The sequence below is a fragment of the Trematomus bernacchii genome, unplaced genomic scaffold, assembly GCF_902827165.1.
Source record: "Trematomus bernacchii unplaced genomic scaffold, fTreBer1.1, whole genome shotgun sequence".
In the NCBI taxonomy this organism is placed as follows: Eukaryota; Metazoa; Chordata; class Actinopteri; order Perciformes; family Nototheniidae; genus Trematomus; species Trematomus bernacchii.
Window position 1 is genome coordinate 101,498 of NW_022987644.1, and position 24,536 is coordinate 126,033.

The 24,536-nt window shown below is 38.2% G+C and overlaps 1 protein-coding gene across 5 annotated transcripts in view; it reads left to right on the forward strand.

The window, feature by feature from the left end:
• Positions 1-665: 665 nt before the first annotated feature.
• The window catches only part of ldb2a (LIM domain binding 2a), a 106,206-nt gene continuing 82,335 nt past the window's right edge, over positions 666-24,536 (forward strand). For all 5 annotated transcript variants that reach the window (XM_034133754.1, XM_034133756.1, XM_034133757.1 and 2 more), the window contains exons 1-2: positions 666-900; positions 24,108-24,210. In XM_034133754.1, the coding sequence (XP_033989645.1) occupies positions 769-900; positions 24,108-24,210 (235 nt within the window). In that variant the 5' untranslated portion in view covers positions 666-768. The remainder of the gene's footprint in view (positions 901-24,107; positions 24,211-24,536) is intronic.

Below are 24,536 nucleotides of genomic sequence, written 5' to 3' on the forward strand. Positions count from 1 at the left end.
TCTTTATCCAATTGCTAAAGTGAACGCGTTCTCTTACAGTATTTTAATTAGAAGAGCATAGCCGTAATTTATCTCAATGCTGATAACGCTGAAGATGTTTGATCTGAACTCTGTTTTAAATCACATAAACGGACAAAATATGACCTAAAGCAATATTTGGTGGCAATATTGAAACATATTTTGAGCCCATCATTTAAGATAATGCGTTCTAACGAATCCGTATATTGTTTATTACATCTATACCCATCTGAATACTTTAGGTTCAATTAGTTTATGTTTCATAAAACCCCCAATGTGACTGATACACTATGCTGTTGATTCAAATTAAACAAACACATCTCTAGATTCTTGTTCTTCACTAAAAACTAAATGTGAACATTGTATATCAAGGCAAAATACTTGATTTTTCTATGAATACATGTAAACAATGCATCACTTAAGAATTGCAAACACACAAATACACACACACAGCGATCTGACTTGAACTTTGAAAGAGTGCAAAACTGAGTGTAGGTCTTGAGGGAACAGGAAACGACTTCCCTCCTCCCCCCTTCAATCTGCCCCCCCCCCCCCCCTCCTCCCCTCTTCCTCCCTCCTCCCTCCTCCTCCAGCTCCACGCTATAGCAGAGAACTAGGCAGGCCAACTTGCAGAGTGCAGCTCAGCCTCGGCAGCGGCTGCTTCCTGTACTGGGGGTCTTTTCGGAGAGCATTGCGCTCCAATGTGCGCCGCTGTGCCCGCTGGATGTTGAAACCTCGCCCGGAGCCACCATGTCCAACTCAACGCAAGACCCCTTCTACTCGTCTCCTTTCGGACCCTTCTACAGGAGACACGCGCCCTACATGGTCCAGCCCGAGTATCGGATCTACGAGATGAACAAGCGGCTGCAGGCGCGCACAGAGGTGAGCAAGCAGCCCTGGGGAGAGTGCCTGCTGTCCGGCCACGCTCAGGCTGAGGCGCCGGTGTGGAGGGTAGCGGGGATGTGGAGGTCCGGAGCCGGGAGGAAGGGAAGGGATGTTGGCGCTGGAAGAGAGGGGCTCCGGTCGGTTTACATGTGTGTCAATCAGGAGGTGTGGATGTGATGCCAAAAAGTGCCAAACATTCCTGAGGTGAAAGTAAACAGACTGCGAGAAATGTCCTCGTCTGAAGTCATACGGTTTAGTGGAAATAACACGATATGAGGAAGAGATGCTTTCACGTGGCTTATTAAGTTGTGTTTTAAGCTTCACCTAGTCTGATTGAGTTTAGTGATTCACCTGAAGTAGGGTCACATTTCAAAATCAGGTACAACTGTTCTGCAAATCAGTGATATCTACAGTTATCATATTATTTAGCTTGACAGACTGTTTTAAACAGGCTGCTACATGCATACATGCATTATTATACATTTCTTTTTTTGAGATGACATATTTGCATATTGTGCAAAAGCAGTCAAACAAGTCTGACAAGAATGAAGAGAGTTTGCTCACTATGAAGTGCTTGTGGTGTAACTGCAGAATGATTCATGATTAATCCCGGTGTCTGTGGATGAAGTTTCCTCAATTAAAATGACCCTGATTGCAGAGTAAGATGATCATGATATAATTGCTTTAGTGTCAATTATTTTCACGTCAATTTTCCTGATGCTTCAACCAGTTTGTCTCTCTGCGAGTGTGGCATATACTGTATCATTCAGACTAAACCTTTGCTGATCCCTCTGTGAATTATACAGCAAGCATCTGTCTTCAGCATCTGTTCTGTGATCTCAAATGTGTAAGTGTGCAGATAAAAAGTTCATCCAACATGTCAAGTAGTGCTCCAGAGGCATATTTATGAGAATATAAAACAGCGAAACGCTATAAAAGCACCTTTTAGCTGCCTAACTCTTCACTTTGTGAACTATAAATGTTAGGGCTGCAATTAAGGGTGATTTTAATGTTGCATTAACCTGCCAATTGTTTTTACATTGATTCATTTATCTGTTGACCTATAGAATGTCAGCAACCACTCAAATGTGTCTTTGGTGACCTCTTAAAAATGTCTTGCTTTGTCCAAAACTAAAAGATATTCACAACCAGTACATTTTCACAATTGAGAAGCTTTAACCAGTGATTTTTTATAATTTAACTTTAGAAAATCACTTTGACATGTATTTAAATAGCCAATTAACACCATGTTTTCTTTTAAATTTGCATTCTGGTTGCTGCTTAAGGCTTTCATTTGCTATTTGTCTCCCACTGAGACATTCAAAACTGAGGCATTTCAGATAAATATATCATAATGAAAGGATTGGATGTATAGGAGTTACATTCATTTTCAGAAATCTGGTTTTAGAGCCAGGCTCCAGCTGTGTTGCTGCAGCAGCTCGCAGAATGATGCTGACTTTCCTTTAGAGGAACTTGCAACTTTAAGCAGACCAAGGCAACGCTGCTGAGATGCATCGGCCCAGTCTGATGCATTATTCATGCGGAGTGGTCCAAGCCTCAGCGGACCTCAACTCCCGTACCACACACACCGAGACACCAAGTGCAATCACCACCATGCTCACACACACACACATGCACAAACTCACACACATGTTCACACACACACACTCAGAGACATGCAGGATGGTTGCATGCATGTTAACGCACCACCTGAGATGCATACAGCACAAACAACACATGCATTACTTCCATGAAATGAGCACACAAACATCAGTTCAAACCATTACCTTCAATCTCCTCAGACTTAATGATATAATTGCATAATAATATAATTCGTTTTTTGTTCCGTTGGTGTTCATAGCATCTCCTTTCTTTATCCTTTCTTTCCTCAGCAACAAGAGTTATATATTCCCTTTAGCTATGGTTATTGTTTAATTAAAATGCAGCCAGTGAGAATAATGAGGAAAAGGTGTCTTATAACGAGAAATAAATGCATACATTTTTTGTAATTAGTATGCATCAAGATGTGCCATACATTCAGGCTTTTATCGGAATTATAGTATTTGCACAAACCTTGCATGGGAAAAACGAATTTGAGGATTGTGATAGAAATCTGCCTTTGGAGAGAGCTTCATGTATAATTTGGGATTGTGTCTTTATCTGTAATTAAAACAGAGCTGTAGATTGTGTAGAAATATTGTGTGTGCTTAAAGAAACAGACCGACAGAAGCAGTTCACTTCCTGTAAAGCAGGTTAGCTTTTCCCTTAAGGGCTAATTCAGTTTTTTTTCCCCCACCTTTTTATCCATATACTTTCAGATGCATCTAGCTCACTCTTGAAATAAGACCATGTCAGTGTACATACATGGTCAGAAAAACAGGAAGTTATGTTTCTTGCAGAAAAAAAACAAGATCTGTATTCCATTAGAAGAAAAAGGCTGAATTGTCCTGGATAGTTTCTTGAATATTTCATCAAGGTTTAGCGACTAGCAGCTTTTGAAGATGTATATCCTTCTGTGTCAGATATAAAATGCTGGCAGTGAATGCTGGTTTTATGGAAACATCAGTTTGATTATCTCAGTCTTAAAAGATATATGACCATCTTAATCCTTCTGTTTTGTTCACGTTGGCTTTACTCCCTCGTTCGTCACTACTGTATACGAAAAGAATAACAACAACATTTGAAAAATCTTCTTTCCTATCAAAAAATGCAGACCCATTATTTAGAATAAATATGATAGATGTACAGAAATAACCATAAAGTATCTCTATTACAACAAATAAGGACATTTATGATGTTTAAATGTTACACAAAATATGCACATTAATTATAGTTTTTTTGCCAGAAACTTAATTCACAAACAGAAAAATGTACAGTTTGTAATTCTGCAAAGGGTTGTTACTGTCAGTTAGACTCACTGATGGAGAAAGTGAAATAAAACTCCTGTAAGTAAAGTAAACCTATTCAATGAGGATAGGGCTGCATATACTGTAAAGGGCTGCAGCACCAACACTGAAACAACTATGTTTTAATGACCACCCAGAAATGAAGCATCCATTTTGGCAACTTTTCAAAATCATGGTCATAGGCAATGGTCGTAAAAAAATTGGGTATGAAGATGACAAAACAACATTACGTTTTGTTTCAATATGGCAACAATATATAGGGTTGACCATGGTGCTTTCACAAAATAGTTTCAAAGTGACATTATAAATAAATAATCATCAATAATGTAGATGTAATGACTAAGTTGGTAAAGGCAAATGGTTAAACATGTAGCTATAATAGTCCAAATGACTTTCATGCAGCCTTTAAAATACAGAAAATATTGAAAATGACGATATTCAAAATAGAGGATGATATCTCATCTCATGTCATGATATAGATATAATATGTATGCCTTGCTCTTACAGAAATACTTGTAATAAGCAGGGGCTTTAATTGTTGTGCTTTAAGCATACAGCAGAAATCAGAAAGTGTATAAAACAAATCAAAAGAACATATCATTGTGAATTCATTTGTTGGATTTCAATTTGAAGAGACACATGAAAGCCGTTCTTTGAGTGGGTTGTATTTTGTTGATCCAGTCAAAATGATTTCAAGCTTCGCGTATAGCAGAATTATCAGCCGAGAAAAGATGCTTAACATCGTGAAAGCTCTTCCATTGTTAAGAATGAAAATGCCTCGGAGCGTACTTAACACGGTGCCGATGAAAATGACTCACTGTAGTTTGAACAGGGGAAACGGACTAAGCCTCAGTAAGAGAGCACCTTTCTGAAAAAGTGCTGAAGGAGTCGACTGAAGTCACACTTCTGGTAGAAATTCTCCCATTTGTCTTATTCATGAGTGTGCTTTTTGAATTTGCTTGGCTGGTGGTGCAACTGCTGCTCGCACTGGCAGGCGCAGGACTCAAGGACCTGACACTCGGAGACTTTCTTACCCCCGAGAGGAAACTACAGTCTGTACGAGTTTAAGTGACATCTGTAGCAGAGGCTTTATGCAGTGAATCCTCCGGGAGTGGGAAAAAAAGTTGTTAGAATTAGACAGAGGCATGTTATTCTTTGGATTTAACATCTTGTATTCTGTATTGTTGCATGGACTAGAACTTCTAGTGGATGCTGTTGCCACTGAGATCACACAAAGGACGTTTTTACTTCTTCAAATGTAAGATGATTGATGTCTCTTTAAGGTTTGTTTTAAAGAGATATTTAGTGTTTTAAAGGGTCCCTATAATGTTAATGTTCAGGTTCATGCATTTTGTGCCACTACTGTGACATGTCTCCATACTTTAATGTTCAAAAAGCTCTTTACTTTTCTCATACTGCCTGTGCTGCAGCACCTATTTTCACCCTCTGTCTGAAACCAGAGCCCAGTCTGCTCTGATAGGTTAGCTGGCCAGCTCTGTTGTGATTGGTCAACCGCTTAGAGGTGTCCCGCCTCTTTGCCTATCACCTACAAAGTGTTGGAGCGCTAGCCAATAGAAGTGTTACATACAGTATACAGTGATGTCACTATGTTCAGGAAGTAAACAAAGGACTTCTGGAGGTGTTTTAAGGTGTTTTATAGTTCACTTCTATATGCTTACATTATGTAATCTATAAATTATGTTTCATTCAACCCACAGAAAGAAACACACAGGGTGTTTGCTTTGAGCCTTTAGGCGTGTGTAGGTGGAGGATGCTGCAGTTAAGTATAGATATTCTGCAATTAATGATTTTTTTCATTATCCATTCATCTGTTGGTTACTTTCTTCAAATACTCCGAAGATATGGAAAACTGTTCTTCCCAGTGTGTCTGTCTTACTAACATTGATGATGATTCATATGATTGAATGCTTATTAAATTCCACACGTTTAATTTGATCTCATGCTGTCTGCTTCAGGCTGTAAACAAATCTATTTTTAGGTGAAACTCTTCCCTCCAAAAAGCAACTACGAACTGTTTTCTGTTCCTTATAAAAAACAACCCTTCACCTGCCATGCACTCAAGAGAGAGAAGCTCACATGGAAATCAGAAAGAGTGAAAAAAAACAATACAACCAGTCCTGCGTGCTCACCTGGGATCAGCGCTCACCTCTGAACTGATAACTGTGCAGCTTAAACAGTGCTGCTCCTGCGCTGACTCGGGGTCTGTTTCTATCCCAACCTTATTACCTGCTCCATTCATACTTATTACCTGCCCGGCTGTATTTCTGCAGCACGCTGACTGCTATCCCATTACCTTCATTTTACACAACGTGAACCCGCGCTGACCTGGCAATCTAAACAGGCTTTGATGTGGATTTGACGCCATGTGACCACATTGTTTCTGTGCTGTCGCTCCGGGGGCGCTGGCCCTCGCCGTACGGAGGCAGCCCGCAATGATTTGTGGGGGAATTTGACACTTAAGCGTATGCAAATGAAGCGGCAGGATTAACATTCAGAGGAGGAGCTTGGTCGACCTCAGCCGGTGTAAGGCCATTAGCATAGAAGACATTAATATTCAGCAGGAGGGAGCGGGGACGCAGAAAAACACTGTAAGTAAAACTGCAACACAGAGGGTGAAACACAAGGAAAACAAAAGCATTTTTAATGGAGGCGACATAATAATACCCACGGGGCTGCGCTGAGGAAGCTCTCTGCTGCTGACACTGGGTCTAATGGTCACACTCTTCCTCTGTGGGTAGACATGCAATCAGTAACAGTGATTGTCAGGCCGTTCATTGGATTCTTGTGTCTATTGCACATAGTTAGTCTCATTCTCATTATTCAAATGTGCCTGCAGACCTAAGTCACTGGCTGGACTGTGGGACTGGAGGAAGTGGAGTGTTCATTATGGGTAAATCTCTTGTTCCTGTCAGGGGCAAAGTGGATCTGTTCCCATCAGCACGACGTGTCAGATTGACATGAATAGGCTTATGATGGGGAGGTCAAGTTGCCACTGAGCTGTGAGGGATTAAAGATGAGCCACCGAGATGTCACACAAAGGAAGTTTTTACTTCTCTAAATGTTGGAACGGAAAATAAGGAGATTATTTTAATACAATCACAATTTCTCAGAGACCAAGATGACCGATGTCATTAGGTTTGTTTTATAATGATATGTAGTTTTGGCATCATTAGACCTGCAACGACTGGGCGGTTAATTGATTGAGAAAAATAACCTTTTACTCTTGTCATCATTGTAAAATGTCATGTAAATGAAAATGTGGTCCCTTTCAAAATAGAATTCTTCAATTTTTTGTGGATTATCTAATTTTAAACTGAATATTGTTGGGATTTAACTTGGATTTTGAAAAACAGTTTTCTGATTTTTCATTATTTTTTACATTTTATACACCAAACGATCAATAAACCTATACAATAATGAGCAGATTCAGATCCTATAGGTCAACAGATTAAACCTTTACATGTGAAAGGCAAAAACCAGCAGTAGAAGTTATTTTGAATTATCAAAATGTTTGCTGATTAATTGATATTGGCTAATCCATTAATTGTCTGTTTGTTTGAGCTCTACAAAACTGCCATGTTCACAATTAATTTCAAGCCTTTTTCAATGTTTAAACAATCAAACCCATTATTTGATGTTAAAATGATTTATTTAATCAGCTTGAATCTTAATCAGAGGATGCAAAAGAGATAAGTATGTTTATTGTTCATTTTAGTGGATCCCCATTAGCCTCTTTTATTGGCAGCTGCTAATCTTCCTGCCCGGGGTGTACACATCAAAATCTGTCCAATTAAAACATACATACAATCGTAACAGCAATGTTATATTAATATGAAACAACCAAGTCAATGACAACACTAAACTATATCAATACATGGTTAGAATTCCCCGAAATATTATAAAAATCATAAATACAAGATTATTTCCAACACAAAGAAAAACATATACCAACAACAACAAGGTCAGAGTAGAAAATAAAAAACACAAGACCTCACTTTTGCCCTTTGATACACTGAATGCAAACAACTATCCATTCAATACATAAAATCTAAGATGTTGAGTCTGTTTTCCATTAAAGGTAGGGTAGGTAAGAATGGAGAAACCAGCTTGAGTGTGCTAGAATTTGAAAGTACGCAGCCGAAAAAAATCTGCCCCTTCCTTCAGACTTCCTTACAGAGCCCCTCCTCCAACACACACGAACGCACACATGACCAATGAGGACACGAGATAAGTTTGTGCACGAGATGGAAGGCTGACAGGCAGGTAGGCCATCCAGTTATTTTAGCCGGGCCGGCTCAGATGATTGGTCATGCTTTTTACAGCGCCACGGCTTCCACAGATGACATTTTGTTATGTATTTATTGTCAAAGCATTTAATATATTCATTGCTATCGGGGCGTTAAGAGCATTCCATGGAATATAACAACAAGTGTTTCTGAAGTGAATTACCTACCCCACCTTTAAGAGTGATATCCAAACTTGGACTGAAAAATATAAATTGACTAAATAATATGTATAGTGAAATGTGTCATGCTTTAATGTGTATCTCATCACAACTTCGTATGATTATTGCGACATTGGCTTATTTGATTTTCATGAAATATGAATTAGTCTCAACCAAAATATTTTGCACATTTTTCAAGCACTGTAGGACAGCTAACATGTTCAAATTCCTGTTAAAACCGACATTTCTTACAGTGTACGTGTGTGAAACTGGCTGAGAGTAATTACCAGAGAGGTGCTGAACATCACGCTGCCCTTATCTGAACCATTACTGAGGATTTATCTACCATCGGGAAAACAAGCCACCGCAGGAATCACTGAAAAGGCTTCATGTGTCAAAGCTTAAATGACGAGTTACTGAATGAAATCAATTAATGAATTATTAAAAACATGTTAAGTATGTTTGATATGGTTCACAAGGCAGATTGTCTTCTTGTGTTCTACCTTTCATGACAGGAAATCTCCACGTCTTATTAATAATTACAAGTATTGATTGGACAGTGTTGATTTTACAATTAAATTATCAAATACATTAAATTAAAGATCATCATTTATGCCCCCTGCCATTCCCGAAACCAAACAGACAAAACAATGGAGTCATAAATAAACCGGCAGCCTTGGTAATTCCCTTTCCCCGGGATGACTAAACAGCATTATTATTTATTTCTCTATCTGCCGAGTCTGATATGTGTTGTTATTATGATTCACAGACTTATTGACAAACAGACATCTGCTTCCGTGGACCCGTAGCTCCGAGCTCTCACATTTAAAACAAAAAAAACATTTTCATAATGCTGAAAAAGACTGAATCACTTTAGCTTCTGCTTCCTTTAGTCTGCAGCCCCATCCTCAAATTAAAGAATAATGCAGCCTAACAGTGAGCGCACAGGCTGATAGTTTGAAAAGAAGGAACAATAAACCGTATACTGAGATAAGTGCGGTCATTACTGTTGACCAAGCCGAATGCCTTTTGCCTGTTTGTTATTATTTATTTATTTATTTATTTTAAGCTGCTTTTTGGTGTAAAATCATTGAATAGAGAGAAATTGAACATTTTCCGACATGTTTTGAGGTACATTCAGTCAAAACTGAGTATACTGCACATATATTTTATCAGCACAGTTCAATACTATCCAGCCTTATTTAAAGTTACAGTAATTCATGTTTGTTTACACCACAGTGATAGAAATTAACATAACTTTATAAATTGACAAAGGGGATATAGTATTGTCCCCAGGCACAGTGAGGAAAATCAAAAGTTACACTAGTTAGACATAAAAAAGAGAAATTATAACAACAAAAGCAACACACAACACACATGAAAACAATGTCTCCACAGAGGGTTCAATCACTATTTATTTGTTACTGGATTAGATGACAATGTAAAAATTAGGACTCATCAATCATTCAGAATTTGATTGGAATTGTAATATTAAGGTATTGATAAAGAAATTCTCTTAAAGTCACCATTCTGACAATATCTTAAATAATGTCAACACATAATGTAATGATAACAATTAAAGGATAACAAAACTACACTACACTTGAGAGATAAGAACCCGGACCCATTTCTACTTTTGGGAAAATTAAGTTTGAACATTCTTTGAATTGAAGAATAAGAACATATTAACTCAATATAATTGAATCAGCTAAATTAACTCAGCAGATCATAATCATATTTCTAATTGTGCATATATGTCACTTTGGGTTTACTGTCAACGTTTAGGGTTAAAGTCCCGATCAGTGTCACAGCGATATTTATCTCATTTGTTTCATATCAATTTGATCAATACATTTTTCCACAACAGGTTGAATGTAATAAAGGACATGTTATGTAAGCATTTTAATTCTTAAATGGCTTGAATTTTACCTTTTAGCAACAACAAAAAAAGCTTTTGAAATATAGCTCGTTATGTCACATGTGTTAGCCTGGCACATGGACATCTTGGACATGTTGTCATGGGAACACAAAATCACATGACCTGGCCCAGGACCCACCAGACTGTTCAGGGTGTGTCACTTCATGAGATAAAATAAAAGCTGTATAAGGAACTTTCCAGAACATTTAAGTTCATGTGACACCCCGTGTCACGGTGGGTCCTTATGGGTTTTAAAACATATAATCAGTTTTGGATAAGCTCCCCTCAAAAGTGTATATTTACCAGGACCCATTTCAGGCAATAGTCTCATTTCTCTTTGTGTAATGTCACACTGCACATGTGATGCTCTGAGAGGATGTTCACAGAAAATGATTTGAAAGAAAACACACAGCAGTCCTGAAACAATGAGCGTCAGTCACATGCAGCAGGATGCTCGGACAATAGTCCCACCTTTTTCCTGGCTCTTTCCCGTGGTTCCTTCCAGGCTGCGCTGCCGCTCAGATAACGGAGGAGATGTCCTGTTGTTCTCTGGAGGTTAGAGAGGCCGTCCTGAAACACAGAGGTCACAGGCGTCTGGATCTTTACTGAAGTGCACTGAAGTGTCTCTGACTAAGGTTCAAGGCTTTTATTGTCATGTGTGCATAGCTACAGTGTAGTTATGACAATGAAAATATTTGGTCACAGGCTGCTCCAACAGAGCAACACAATAAAACAGATAATAGTGCAAGTAAATCAAATACAATATAATATAATAGTGCAGAATAGTCTATATACAAGTAATTGGAATATTGATATATATAAGTTGCAAACAGATGAATGTTATGGATGTTCTTTCAAAAGTTCATGTGTTTAACAGAACGCTAAAGCTGACCTTGAGGATAGTTTGCACAGATTCACTGGTTTTATTAAATCATATGTACAATAAATACAGCACAGTTTTGGCATCGAAATCTTGAGTCTCAGGCTTCTCCAACTATACAATGTACATTTTAATCAACATAACATTTAAAGGAATAAAATAGGTTGCAGGAATAAGACAAATATGTCAAATAGAATAAGATAAAACCAAAGGTACAATTAAATACCGTGTAGTAGAGTAGAGTAAAAACTGTGTACTGTTATGAAATTGTTGATGTGTGGACTATAGATGAACATTATGAACATACAGTATGTGGATGGTGACACTTCACAGAGATCAGGAACAAATCAAACACAATTAATTAGTTAAAAAACACGTTTGTCATACAGTATATTTAACTGTAGCTCACTGTAGCTCACTGTAGCTCACCTAAATTACTGTTAGGAGAAATACAAGTGTTTTCAAATCTGACAAACACGGTTGTTGATGGTTAGGTGAGACACAAATTATTCTTTGTAAGATGTAGAAAATGATGCTGCTCTGGGTCAAAATATAGTTTTTGTAGGATCTTTGCTGCAGCCGACATGTTGAAGTCTCTTCAAATAGGATGCTTGAACCAGCCTTGAGAATTGTTTGCAATAATTTATGTATTCTTTGTGCAATGAAAATAAAGTTGAACTTAATCTGATATAAATCACAACTAATTAAATGTGGTCAAAAACCGTGGAGTTCTACATTTGACTGCGGTTCACTTGGCATCAATACGTAACCTTTACAAATGACTGGTTGGAAAAATAAGTCTGTTTTTAATATCTAACGAAAGATGGTTATTCATTATAAAAGTTTTGGCACTAAAAATCACTTTGTGAGATGTAGAAAATATGCTGTTTTGGGTAAAAAAATGTTGTACAAAGAAATAAATGTTATTAAGGTTATGTGACTTATTTTGTCCTGGTAACAATAATAACTACTCGATTGACGTTAAGGAACAACTGCAGTCATTACTAAAGGAAACATCGGCTGTGATTGGAAATAGGAAACAAACTGGAGTCTCCTGTATTCAAGCCAGACGTTTTATAGACCCATCCATCATCCATCCGAATGAACTTTAAAATATACCGTACGTGCTTTTTAGGGATTTCCTGAGTGACTAATGCTGTCATGTCTCTGAAATGAACAGCCTATCTTGGAGGATTTCATTGTGCTTTATGGCATTTTGAAGATTTGATTGAAGGATTATTCACTTCTGGCCTGATAAGGCGTTTTTCTTTTCAAAGTAATGTTAGCCATTATCTGTCTTTACTGGGATGTATCTTCTTAATATTTTTGCAATGTCGGTTTTTAAGTGACAAAATACTGCAATTCTTTGAACATTTTTGTCACAAAATATAATAATCTTTAGTTGAATTTATATCCATTTCATGTTTTGTATTGACTGTTCCAATTGTCCATGATCCCATACTTCTCTCTACTACTCTTTCAAACTTGATATTGGAAGGATTTCATTCATATACTATATTTGGGCGACTGTGGCTGCGAGGGAGTGCGGTCGTCTCTCAACCAGAAGGTTGTTGGTTAGATCCCAGCCCGTGCAATCAACATGTCGATGTATCCTTGGGCAAGATACTTAACCCTGTGTTGCTCCCGATGGCATGGCCAACGGTGTGTGAATGTGTATGAATATTAGTTCCTAGAGTGAGGTACACTGCTCTGTATGAATGGGTGTGAATGGGTGAATGACATGTAATATGTAAAAGTGCTTTGAGGGGTCGTAAAGACTGGATAAAGCGCGATATAAGTACAGTCCATTTACCGTATACTCACACAATAACCTGGTTGAAGTAGATTTTATTTAGTCTTTACAAACTGATTGACCTTGTGAATGACAATAAGTGTTTTGAAGGCAAAGTTACTCGTGCTGTAAACTCACAGTAGCTGAAAAATATTACAATATTTCATCATGGAGCCGGGGAAGAGCGACTCTGTACTTCAGGTTAGTTTCACCAGCCTCCGCTCTGCTTTCTGACTGTTTCATCACTTTGCTGATCAGCTGTTTCTCTCTGATGTAGTTTACGGTTTTTCCTGTGGGATGAACTTTTGGGGAATAAATAGGGAATTGACTGTTTTGATTTGCCTATTAAATGTCTATGTACAGTTTGTAAGATATACACATTATAGGTCTACTTCTATTTTTGTCTGTAGATTTCTCATACATTCCCCAAAAGAAAGCCCTAGATAATGTCTCACTGATGTTACACTGATAACATTTCAGTGTAATGGTGATATCTATACAACATATCCTATAACGCTGCATTGTACCCCCTTAAAAGTTATCCAAAAGTTACAATTTGAATAATAAAGTCGCAAAACTAACAGCAAACAATAAAGGAAAATAATATATTGTATACTGTACCTTCCTCACAAAGTGTTCTCACACAGAAGATCAGACTATGAGCAGCAGGTGAAGAGGATGTGTTTAAAGTCAGAGTAAAATATAGTTTTACTACAACCGAGCACATTCACCTAAATTGACAATAACTCTGGAGGTGATGAAACCCTGTATTATTGACTGAGCTTCTTGTTACGCGGCGGGATGAAGTGTGCCGTGTGCTGATTGTTTATTTGTCTAAATAGCTCTGATAGTGTTTCCTACCCCGACCCCAAATCCTCACTTTGTTTTGATTTTAATTTCTCATGGGTGCTGTAAATAATTAGACCTCTGCGCTCTGTCATTCATGCATTTTGCTGTTGATTTATTATTTTCATCCGTATTGATGTTTGTTAACATGTTGCCCTAATCTCCAGTCTCTGCAGGTGCATATTGACTTTGTGTTGCTTGTCTTCATTGAGGTGAGACACTTTTTAAGCTGTGCAGGTGTTTATTGAATCTGTACACATTGCATTTTTTATGCGTAGATCTGGAACTGATGAGTTAGAGTTTTGTTTTGATTATTTGTTTTAGATTTTAATGTGTTAAAGGTCCAAATCCAAAGGGATATCTGCATCTGTTTTGTCTGACTAGTAGTCCAAAACGCAAAGATATTGAATATTAATTCCCATAAAATACAGAAAAGCCGTAAATCCTCTAATCCAGTGTTTACCAAGCTGAATGTCGGGACCCCTTAAAGAGGTCGCAAGATACATCTTGACATGAAGAACAGTTTGTAAAAAATATCAGAACATTTCTCTGCTCGTAAAAGGATGTCGTTTTTATTTTAGAAAATGTATATTAGCTTTCTTGTAAGCTATACTACATAACATAGTAGAAATTGGTGCTTCAGGACTAAAAAGATAATCAAATTTAAACAATTTATACATCTAAAAAGGTGTAAACGGTCACTTTGTACTTGATTTAAAGTGGACCTATCATGCTATATTTGAATAATATAGTGTAGGACCATACCTATATAAGGCATATTTATACTTTTTTTTTTTCAAAATACCAAACAGATCATGCATTTTAGCCATGCCTCATTTTGCTCAATTTGACATTTTTTAGCTCTGTTTTTGCAAGGGCTGATTCTGTGAGAACAGCACCATGTACAGGCCTGGCATATGTACTACAGCGTCTCCAGCGCTTTCGAACGGCAATGGCCGTGGCTGTCTCCTCCTGATTGGTGGAGTTGGCCCAATAGCCGTAGCGCCACCGTCCTGACGTCAGGACAGTGTTCAAATCTGGATCAGTTTTTATCAGATCCGTTGCAGCCCCTTTTTTAGAGATTTGGGTATGGAGGAAAATAGAGAGGGTTGTGTTTTCTGACACTTGGTGAGTTCCCTGGAACACCGGGGACACATATTCATGTATAAAAGACGTACAAAAGTGCATTTTGCATGATAGGTCCCCTTTAAGATCTTACACCTCATAGAAATTGATTGTGAGTTCGTTTTCTATATCTGTTTAAAGCGACAAAAGCAAACAAGCTTGTGCCGTTTTGTGTTGAAAGGGATTTTTAGGAATTTAGCTGAGGCTTTGTCGCCCTTGTCAGTCAGTGTGTGTATTGATCATGGGCCCTTCAGCAGGAAAAAAGTGACATTATTGCTGTTGCGGAGAATCAATTCTGCAACCTTCTAGGTAAAGGCCAGTAGGGTAGAAGCTCTTCTTTATGCACTTATGCATTAAAACAGCAAACAAACAACTTCTGTGTACTGACCTCCACCTGAAATCTATAGCTTAACACAAAGAGCGCTCTCTGACGGCTGCTTGTAAGTGCGGACACTTAACAAAGAGAGAGAATGGGAACGATGCCTAAATAAATTGGTACATGCAATTAAACCCGTGGGAACTTCTTCGCTGACTTCATTTATATCACAAAGTTCATCCCTGGTGAACGTGCAGTGGCTGTTCAAGGGCAATGACTTATTTGCCCCCCTCTCTGCTGCATTAATGTCTCCTCATTTGCATAATGCTTGGCTGGTGGCTATACGGCGGCCAAATACAGCAACATGTTAACTTTGCATTATGTGAAAACACTTAGGACCCGAGAAGATAAACCTGCGCTGATATCCAACATCAGTGTGCACGGAGTCGGACATGATTAAATTGGTGTTGTCTATGTAGTCTAAAGTAGTTGTTCTTATAGTTTGTCTTCCTAAGGAGCGCTTAATATAAATAACACCTGCATGTGTGGTTGAGTTTTGTTCCAGGGGCCACCGTGCCTGGGGATTTCGTGAGAAAAAAACATCTATTTCAATATATTTTTACATTTATTATTGTTTTAAAGAGGCCCTATTATGTTTTGGGGGGTTTTCCCTATCCTGTGTGTTATATAGGTTTGTGTGCATGTACACGGACACGCCCCCGCCCCTTGCCTATAACGCCTCCATTGGACTCCTTTGTTCACGTCTGGAACACTCTTGCTTCTATCGGCTAGCGCTCCAACACATTGTACGTTATAGGCTAAGGGGCGGGACATCTCTAAGCGGTTGACCAATCACAACAGAGCCGGCCATCTAACCAATCAGAGCAGACTGGGCTCTGGTTTCAGACAGAGGGTGAAAAGAGGTGCTGCAGCACAGGCAGTATGAGAAAAATAAAGAGATTTTTGAACATTAAAGCATGGAGACATGTCACAGGAGAGACACTACATACTGATATGAACCTGAAATTAGTAAATAGTTAAATTGTTTGCTTGCTAAATAACCTAATGACAGATTTTCAAGGAGATTGTCAAGCATAGATTGACTTATATGAACCAAGTAATTCCTTAAGCAACAGAATAAACTACTAACATTTTATTATTATAAGTATAAGCTTTTAATTAATGTGTAGGATTAACTCTCACATTGTGAATATGAAATGGACTTTGAAGATGTCAAGGTGCTTCCATAAAAATAAAGCTAATCACGACCATGCACATGAAGTCAGATTTTCTCTCCAAAATATATAGCTCTATTTGATTTTATATTCAAATATGTTAACCCTTTTAATGGCCTTCACCAAACACTCAAACAAAAGCTCCCTTACTCAAGATCCTTTTGAAAGTCTTGAGTCTTTGGTTTCTGTGAAGATGTTATGCTTCCCAATAACCTGAAGATGTTTTAATCTTTGACAACATTAACACTTCCTCTAGCCCACCATTTATCCGAGCTCCATGCCATTCAGCAGCTGAGGTTTCAGACATTGGGTTTTCTCCAAGGTCAGGCCCCAGACACGCCTACACTCTTGGAAGCTTTTCTGCCGCAAGAGGCAAGAAGCAACAGCGAGAAGAAAGGAAAAAAAACAGACAGACAAGAGCTTGCTGGGGAAAATGGTTAATGTAAAACATGGAGACATTAGTGGTTTATAGACTGTAAAAGAGAGAGGGTGAGGGAGGAAAACTCTGGTGTTCTTTTATGTAGAAGTGGGAATATCTTTGAGAATATTTGTGAATAGATGCGTGTGGCGCAGTGGGTTGTGCGTTGGTGTTCAGATCAGGGGGTCACAGGTTCAAACCCCCCTGCAGTCAGCATGTCGTTGTGTCCCTGAGACACTTCACCCCAAATTGCTCCTGTGGGGATTGCCCACAGTATTGAGTATGTAAGTCGCTTTGGATAAAAGCATCTAACAAGTGACATGTAATGAACAGTACGGAGGGTTAGATGGATAAAGACAGTACTGAAAAGGGTACTTAAGTGTTCTTTTATTAATATACCTTGTACTATTTAAGGATAAAACTTAAGAAGGTCCTCCACTACATTTATTTAACACATAGTTTCTGTATATTTTCACATGTAAAAATACATGATGTGCTGATATGATGTATTACTTATGAACTCAGTTGTATCTAAAATTGGCACAATGTTGACAAACCACAGCATGCTTTTACGTGTATTTTTAAGTGATACAAATATAATACTATGATATGAATATTATTCTGTGAAAAGAGCTATTCTGTGAAGTAGGGCTGTGCGATTATGGCAAAAATCATAATCACGATTATTTTGGACATTAATTGATAACACGATTATTAAATACGATTATTCATTGACTTTGAAAACATCCATTTATTGAACTTTTAAATACAAATCATAATTTGAACAGTATCTTTTTAACTGTTGATTTCCCTGAGCGTATAATTCAACTGAAAAACCAATACAAAAATAAATTAAATAAATGATACATTTATATCTACATTTAAATAAATAATATCAAAATAATAAATACCAATAAACAAGATCAACAAATATTTTGGAGCGCACTTCAACAAGCTACTAAACATATATAAATATGATAAATACAAACAAATTAGATCAAATATGTTGCAGTGCACTGTCACAACCTAGCAAAGCAAAATAATCGTTTTTTTCGATTATGTTGTTTTCGTAATTGTGGCAGGCCAAAATCGTAATTGCGATTAAAATACGATTAATTGCACAGCCCTACAGTGAAGCTTACATTTACATTTGATTTACTTCTGTACTTTTAATTGAATTCAATAATTGTACTTGTATTTTTAAACTGCAGTATTTGTACTTTTGCTGATGTAAGGGGTCCAAGTATGTTTTCTCACACAGTAACACTTCTCTTTGTGTTCGTCTTTTGCCACATTGTGTCATCTGCCTATCCATCCTGTATGAACATCTCTATATGTGAGGACTTAACCCTCAGCTCTGTTGCTATTTACTGAGGATCCTCCCTATGCTGTCCCTCCAATCCTCTGGATTTCCTGTAAATCCCGAGGCCTGGCGAGCACTGGTGATTTGTGGTTGGCTCGTGGGCAATTGACACATTGATAAATCCCCCTCAGATGGGGTGCGATCCGTTTGAATCAATAGAGCCTTATCGGCTGACGGGCGTCACGGCTGCGCCCGTGTCGGTTCACCTCGGGTCCCTCGCAGTGGGCCTGATTTGTAGCTTTTGACAACAAACATCGACACGCCACGTGGCTCGTCAGAAAGTCCACGGGCGTAAATGAAGGAAGGACTCAGTCTGTCAGTGAGCAGCTGCAGAGAGGGGGGAGAGAGACAGATAGGGGGGAGAGAGGGGGAGATACAGGGAGACAGGAGGAAAAATAAAGATGATACTGGAGATGGGGCTGGGTGGTATGGCCAGAATCGTCTGGTGCTTTTAAATCTCAATAACGATGTATATCAGGTTAAAGCAGGTTATTCAAAAAAAGAAATAGTCTTTACAAAATCCACACATGAAAAAGACAGTTTTAATGTACTCATGTGCGATTAAGAGTATTTTAAATTGTGACCATTTCCTCATTTGATAAAGATCTTTAGTGCAACAGTTTCAAGTGGATTTACAGAGCAATAATAGATAAACATGTCCATGTTATACACTGACTATGACATGCACTGACACTGACATGCACACAAATACAGAGTAATCCGGTTAAGTTTAGTTTGATTTCACTGAAGTCCAGTTTGCTAACTGCATTGAACTGGCTGGTAATGTAAAAGGTCATGTCAAAACCAAACTGCAATCTTCAAATGACATTCCTTTAAAATATTGCTCATTCGATTACCTGCAAAATAACAGGTGCTTGTTATAATTATACATGGCACAATTGTGTGGGAGGCTGTGGCGCAGTGGGTTAGTGCGTTGATGTTCAGATCAGGGGGAGCACAGGTTCAAACCCCACTGCAGTCAGCATGTCGTTGTGTCCCTGAGACACTTCACCCCAAATTGCTCCTATGGGGATTGTCCACAGTACTGAGTATGTCAGTCGCTTTGGATTAAAGCGTCTAACAAGTAACATGTTGTGTATCACGATATTATGACTTCATCACGATGCAATTCCTTTGAAAGACAATATATTATCATGCTGAATAACTGACCAGCCCTGGAAGACTAATATCACAATAAATATGTCTCTTTTGCTATTTAACAATCTGCTCCGAACGCCAGATAAAAGAAGAGCTCCTCACATTTCCTGCAGCAGTCGAGGGATTGAAACTGAAGACAGCGTCCACGGCACCATGAGCCTGTTCAGCTGCAGCCAGAGGATTCATATGGCCCGAGTCCACCGGCCAGACTTTAGCTGTTCTCCGTCCGCGTGGCTCTGGTCCAGCTTCTCCTCTGTCTTTAGATCCGAGCCAAACCTTGCCGCTCCACAGCGCAGCCAGCCATGTTTTACAACTTGGCGAGACTCTGGCCAAAAGCTGCCCAAAAGCTCCAGTTTGGAGGATTAATGGTTACTGATTATAAAAGAAAGTATCCCCCCCCTGCATATACAGTAAGGGGAAAGTTCTGAGCAACACAAAGCTTTAATAAATAGCTGAAATGTGTATTTAATTGACAAAACATGTGATTCTTTCGGGAGAACAGCAATAAAACGGTCAAGTGCCATTTGTTTTATTGTTGTAAAATGAAGTGGAGTTCATGTCAGATCAAATATGCTTTTTCAGATTTCTTGGTTGTCAGGGTGTGGGGCTTTTCAACAGAAACACAAACCCAACTGCATCATATGGTTTGACCCTGCTGCTAACTAGGCTGCTTGTAAAAATCTGCAATTCTTTTTGGTGGTTGTACGCCAAAGCCGAATATCAGGAGGCTGCCAAAATGAACCATATTAAATTAGAGCAGAATATATTATATTATAAAAGAAAGGGTTCAGTTTCAGGACAATGTTTTAAACATGGTGGGAAGGGCAAAGAGAGAAACATTATTATAACGTTTATGCTATAAAGAAACCATTCTGAAGTGACTGTGCTGAAAACTGAATGAGGAGGAGGTTAACTAACCCGCTTCTGTAAAACTGAAAAAGAGGGATTTTAAGGACGACAGTATTCTGTAGAATAAGGGAAGTGGGAGATTACGTAAAACACTTTCCATTTAAACAGTAGGAGGAAGCTTAATGAAAAGTCTTTTAACCGGAGTGATGGGAGCCCTCAGGTTGACAGCACTCTCTAACGCTAAATACTGGCAGTTTGTGTCAAAATGGGGATTACACTTTTTCAAGAAGTACTCTAACCTGTTTTAACAGCAGGGAAAAGTTCAGGTGGAATACTTGTTTGGTGATTGGTACCAGAAAAGAAATGTAAACGGGGAACTTCAAGGTGGAGCTTTTGTGTATTTTCTATCACTTCAACAAATGCCATGAAAAAAAGACCAACAATAGATGTACCCAATTATGTGTGTAGCCAATGCCTAATACAGTGAATTGTTCTGTGCCTTGGATGGGGTTGTAATGAATTCACTTCTTCAGGCTTTACTTCAGTCAAAGTAATAATACCATACTTAAAAAGAAAAAACTCCATGACAAGCACATGTCCTGCATTCAAAGCAGGAGCTAATAGGTTTGTTTTATTATATACATTTGCTTTTTGTGGATCCCTTCTGTCACTACTGTACTTAATTTGAAAAAGAGAAAGGTTTAGTGGAGCTATCTTAGTGCCACTAAAGTGAAGATTTATGGCTCAGAGTATGAGAAAAAACGTATTTTGAGAAAGGGGCATATAAAGATATGTATTGTTAAATTCCACTGACACAGAAGGCAAAAAGGGTAAACATAATTAGCTATTAGATTATAAAACTTCTCAGTTTGATAATTTACATTAAGATGATTGTTGTTGTGTCAAGTCAAGTCAAAGTCAACTTTATTGTCGAAATACCGTTTCCCACAATCCCGAATACGAAAATACAAATATATATCTATATATATACACACAATCAACAGACACATTTGTACATATGCACACATTAATACATACATAAAAGCACAACAATCAATATATACAAAATAACAGTCACTTCAATAACATGTATGTGTACCGTATGAACATAGTGTTTCTGTCTGTTTTGTCCTGCAGTGATACTATTCCCCGACAGTCTCTTCTGAATCGGATGTATTCATATGAGACACCACACACACATGCTGGCTGTTCACACACTAGCTTATTCTCACAGTATGACACACAGATAGTGAAACACACACAGACACACACGGCAGCTCATGCAGTCTGCTCCCAGTGGACAGCTGGCCAGTGAAACATGCACAGAAACAGAGATACACTGGCAAGTTTCCACACATTCATTTGTTCTGTCATTTAAGCAATTACACTGATTGACCTATTGGGGCGCTATAATTACTGGTCAACAATGCATGATATGGACATGATGTGGATTTTTCGTTTTTGAAGTCAAATGGATGGTCAACCTTTTCAAACATTAGGTCATTACTGCTTAAATTGAATTATTCTGTTATAGTTTTATTCAACAATTGTTTTTTTTAATTATTTATCAATGGGGAAAAAAGGCAAAAATGTTTGTGCATCAAGCTTCTCAAATTTTAGGATTTAACATTTTTCTAAATGTACAGATGCAATATGACATTTCATATTTGGGTCTTGGATGTTGTGATTGGCATTTTTAATTGATAATGAACATAAGCATTAGTTACAACCTGCCTTGGAAGATTGAGGTATAGACATAGAGTTTAGTGCATCAAATGTGGGGCTGATTTTCGTTTGAATAATGGGAATTATCTTGATAGAATATTTTCTCAATTTTCTTTGATTTGGATAAAAATAATAATATCTGCACATGAACTTTCGAACAGAATAGAATTTAATATAATCTTTTATTTTCATTATACAGGTACAATGAGATGAGTAGAGCTACTCCTGTTTTAATGTGCATTCAGGACAACATTCAGGAGAAGACAACATCCAAACAACAAGCATTTATACTTCAATATGCAGATACATTTTTACAAGGGATTAATGTTTTGCCTTATAATTAAAACTCCATCCCTTTGCAGTTCAGTCACAGTTCAGCTGATTCATTTGCAATCCAAAGACCTCTCCACTAATGTATGATCACATATTGATTGAGCAGCTGGATGAAGGTCCAGGTTTCGCTCTTCCTCCTGACCACACGTCTTCCTCTTGGCATCAGACTCATCATGTTAGCGACCCGTTGACCTGCGAGGCTCCCGCTCGCTGCTTATTGGGCTTGACACTGCTCGATGGTGACAAGGCTAATTGTCAACATCTGGAAAGTGCTTGCCATCCCTCAGCCCCGTGCAGAATGAAACCAGTGATCTGTCATAACGAGTCAGAGGAAATTAGCATCAGTGCAACGTCAGCGGGGAGGGGTGAGGGCAGGGGAGGAGAGGGGGTCTTCCTGCCAACATTATCTGAGGGGTTTGTGAGGAGGGGGAGGAGGGTAAACGCCTGTTAGAGGAGTAATATCAGGTCAGAGAGATTTACATGAATGTGTTTCCCTACACAGTAGCACGATCTATATATGTTGATTTTACAGGATGTGTTTAGAGGGAATATAAGATGATTAAATGAGGGTGTATAACGAATAATTTTTTTAGTATACTACAGATATTTGTACAACTGTTACTGCTTCAAATAGCTGCTAGTTGTACAACCTTTACTGCTTGTTCTACCAGATCTACTACTACTACTATTCGTCCGAGTTCTGCTATAATAAACTATTTATATTTCCATCTAAAAAAGAAAATAAGTCACATTTTTGTCAATCATTTTTTGTGCAAAACTCGCAGTAAATACTGTTTTCAGCCTCTCAAATTCAAGGATTTACCATTTGTGTTCTGTTTTACATCATATTAAACTGAATAAGAGTAGCTTTTGGACTGATGAGACATTGAAAGACATCACGTTGGACTTTGAGAGACTGGAATATATAACCATCAGATGTATTGATGTGGAAAATAATTGTGAGTTATAGTTTGCTAAAAAAGCACACAAATCCACCACCAGTTCTACAAATAAATGTTTAATAATAATATGCATTTGCCACTTTTGAAAGGTACAAGTTGAAAGTATCCCTACCTGCTGCAGAAAGTGCGAGCAGCAGTGAAAGCGGTTGGACGTCAGCTTGTAATTCAGACTTGTAGGAGCCTGAGGCAGGACCCTCCAAAGTCCAGGCTCATGAGAAGTAAAGGGTGTTAGCGGGCTCTGGCTTTACATCGAGCTCTAAGAGAAGCTCAGGCCAGCAGCCAGCTCTGAGATCACTCTTTTGAACCTGATTTATGGACTCATTTTTATAAGCTTTTTGTAGCTGTTAGCCTTTTGTTCATATTCTGTCATATTGTGATGTCTTTTTATGGCCCTGTCGTCATTTATATTACGCGCATAATGTATTTGACTCTTTTACGAGTCATACTTGAACCCTTTTGTAACTCAAATGTAAAAACAGGGATTTATAAAAAGAAAACCTCATGAAATGCATTTTAATAAAAAGCAACAAACGAGCCGATCTCCAATAAAGGGAATACTTGCCCTGCACCGCTGACTTCAATTCTCAAAAAAACAATGTTCTGTTTTTTCTTGTATCACAGGAAAACCTGCGCGGTCACACTATCTTTGTCTTATCAGAATGAATCGTTATTGAATTTATGCAAAAATAAATAAAAAAGCAGCCGCACAAGAGCATAACGTGGATAAAGGAAATGTACTGGGTTATTAAATAATACCCAAACTGAAACAACAGATGGTTATTTTTAGAGGCAGAGGGACACCTGGAGTGACATACATTTACATGCCGCATATTCTATTTTTTAAGAAAACGATGTGTTCATTAACCCTGATAAAGTTCTGTCTAACCGTTGCATTGTTTTTGTCCTTTAACAGGAAAGTGACAGTTTGTGGTGGGACGCCTTCGCTACAGAGTTTTTTGAAGAAGACGCCACCCTAACGCTATCGTTCTGCCTCGAGGATGGACCAAAGAGATACAGTAAGACTCCTACAATATTTCAGCAAACCACCATTAATGAAATTATTATTATTTTTTAGAGAAAAGTCTATTTGTTCGGTTTAAATCTGGTTTTATTTGGCGATTTTCTCTGTTGTATTTCATCTAAAAGTGAAAAAAAATCACTTTATTCTGGTTTGTGTCTATGACGGTTTGTTCTGTACAACATTTTTTTTAACCGCTTTTCAAGTCGAACAAGCCTCCCACCCACCTCGAAAATGTTTGGTATGAAAAGATTTTTTCAGTCTTTTACCCCCGCAGAGGTGGTTATGATTTCAATATGGGTTATTTGTCTTTTTGTCTTTTTG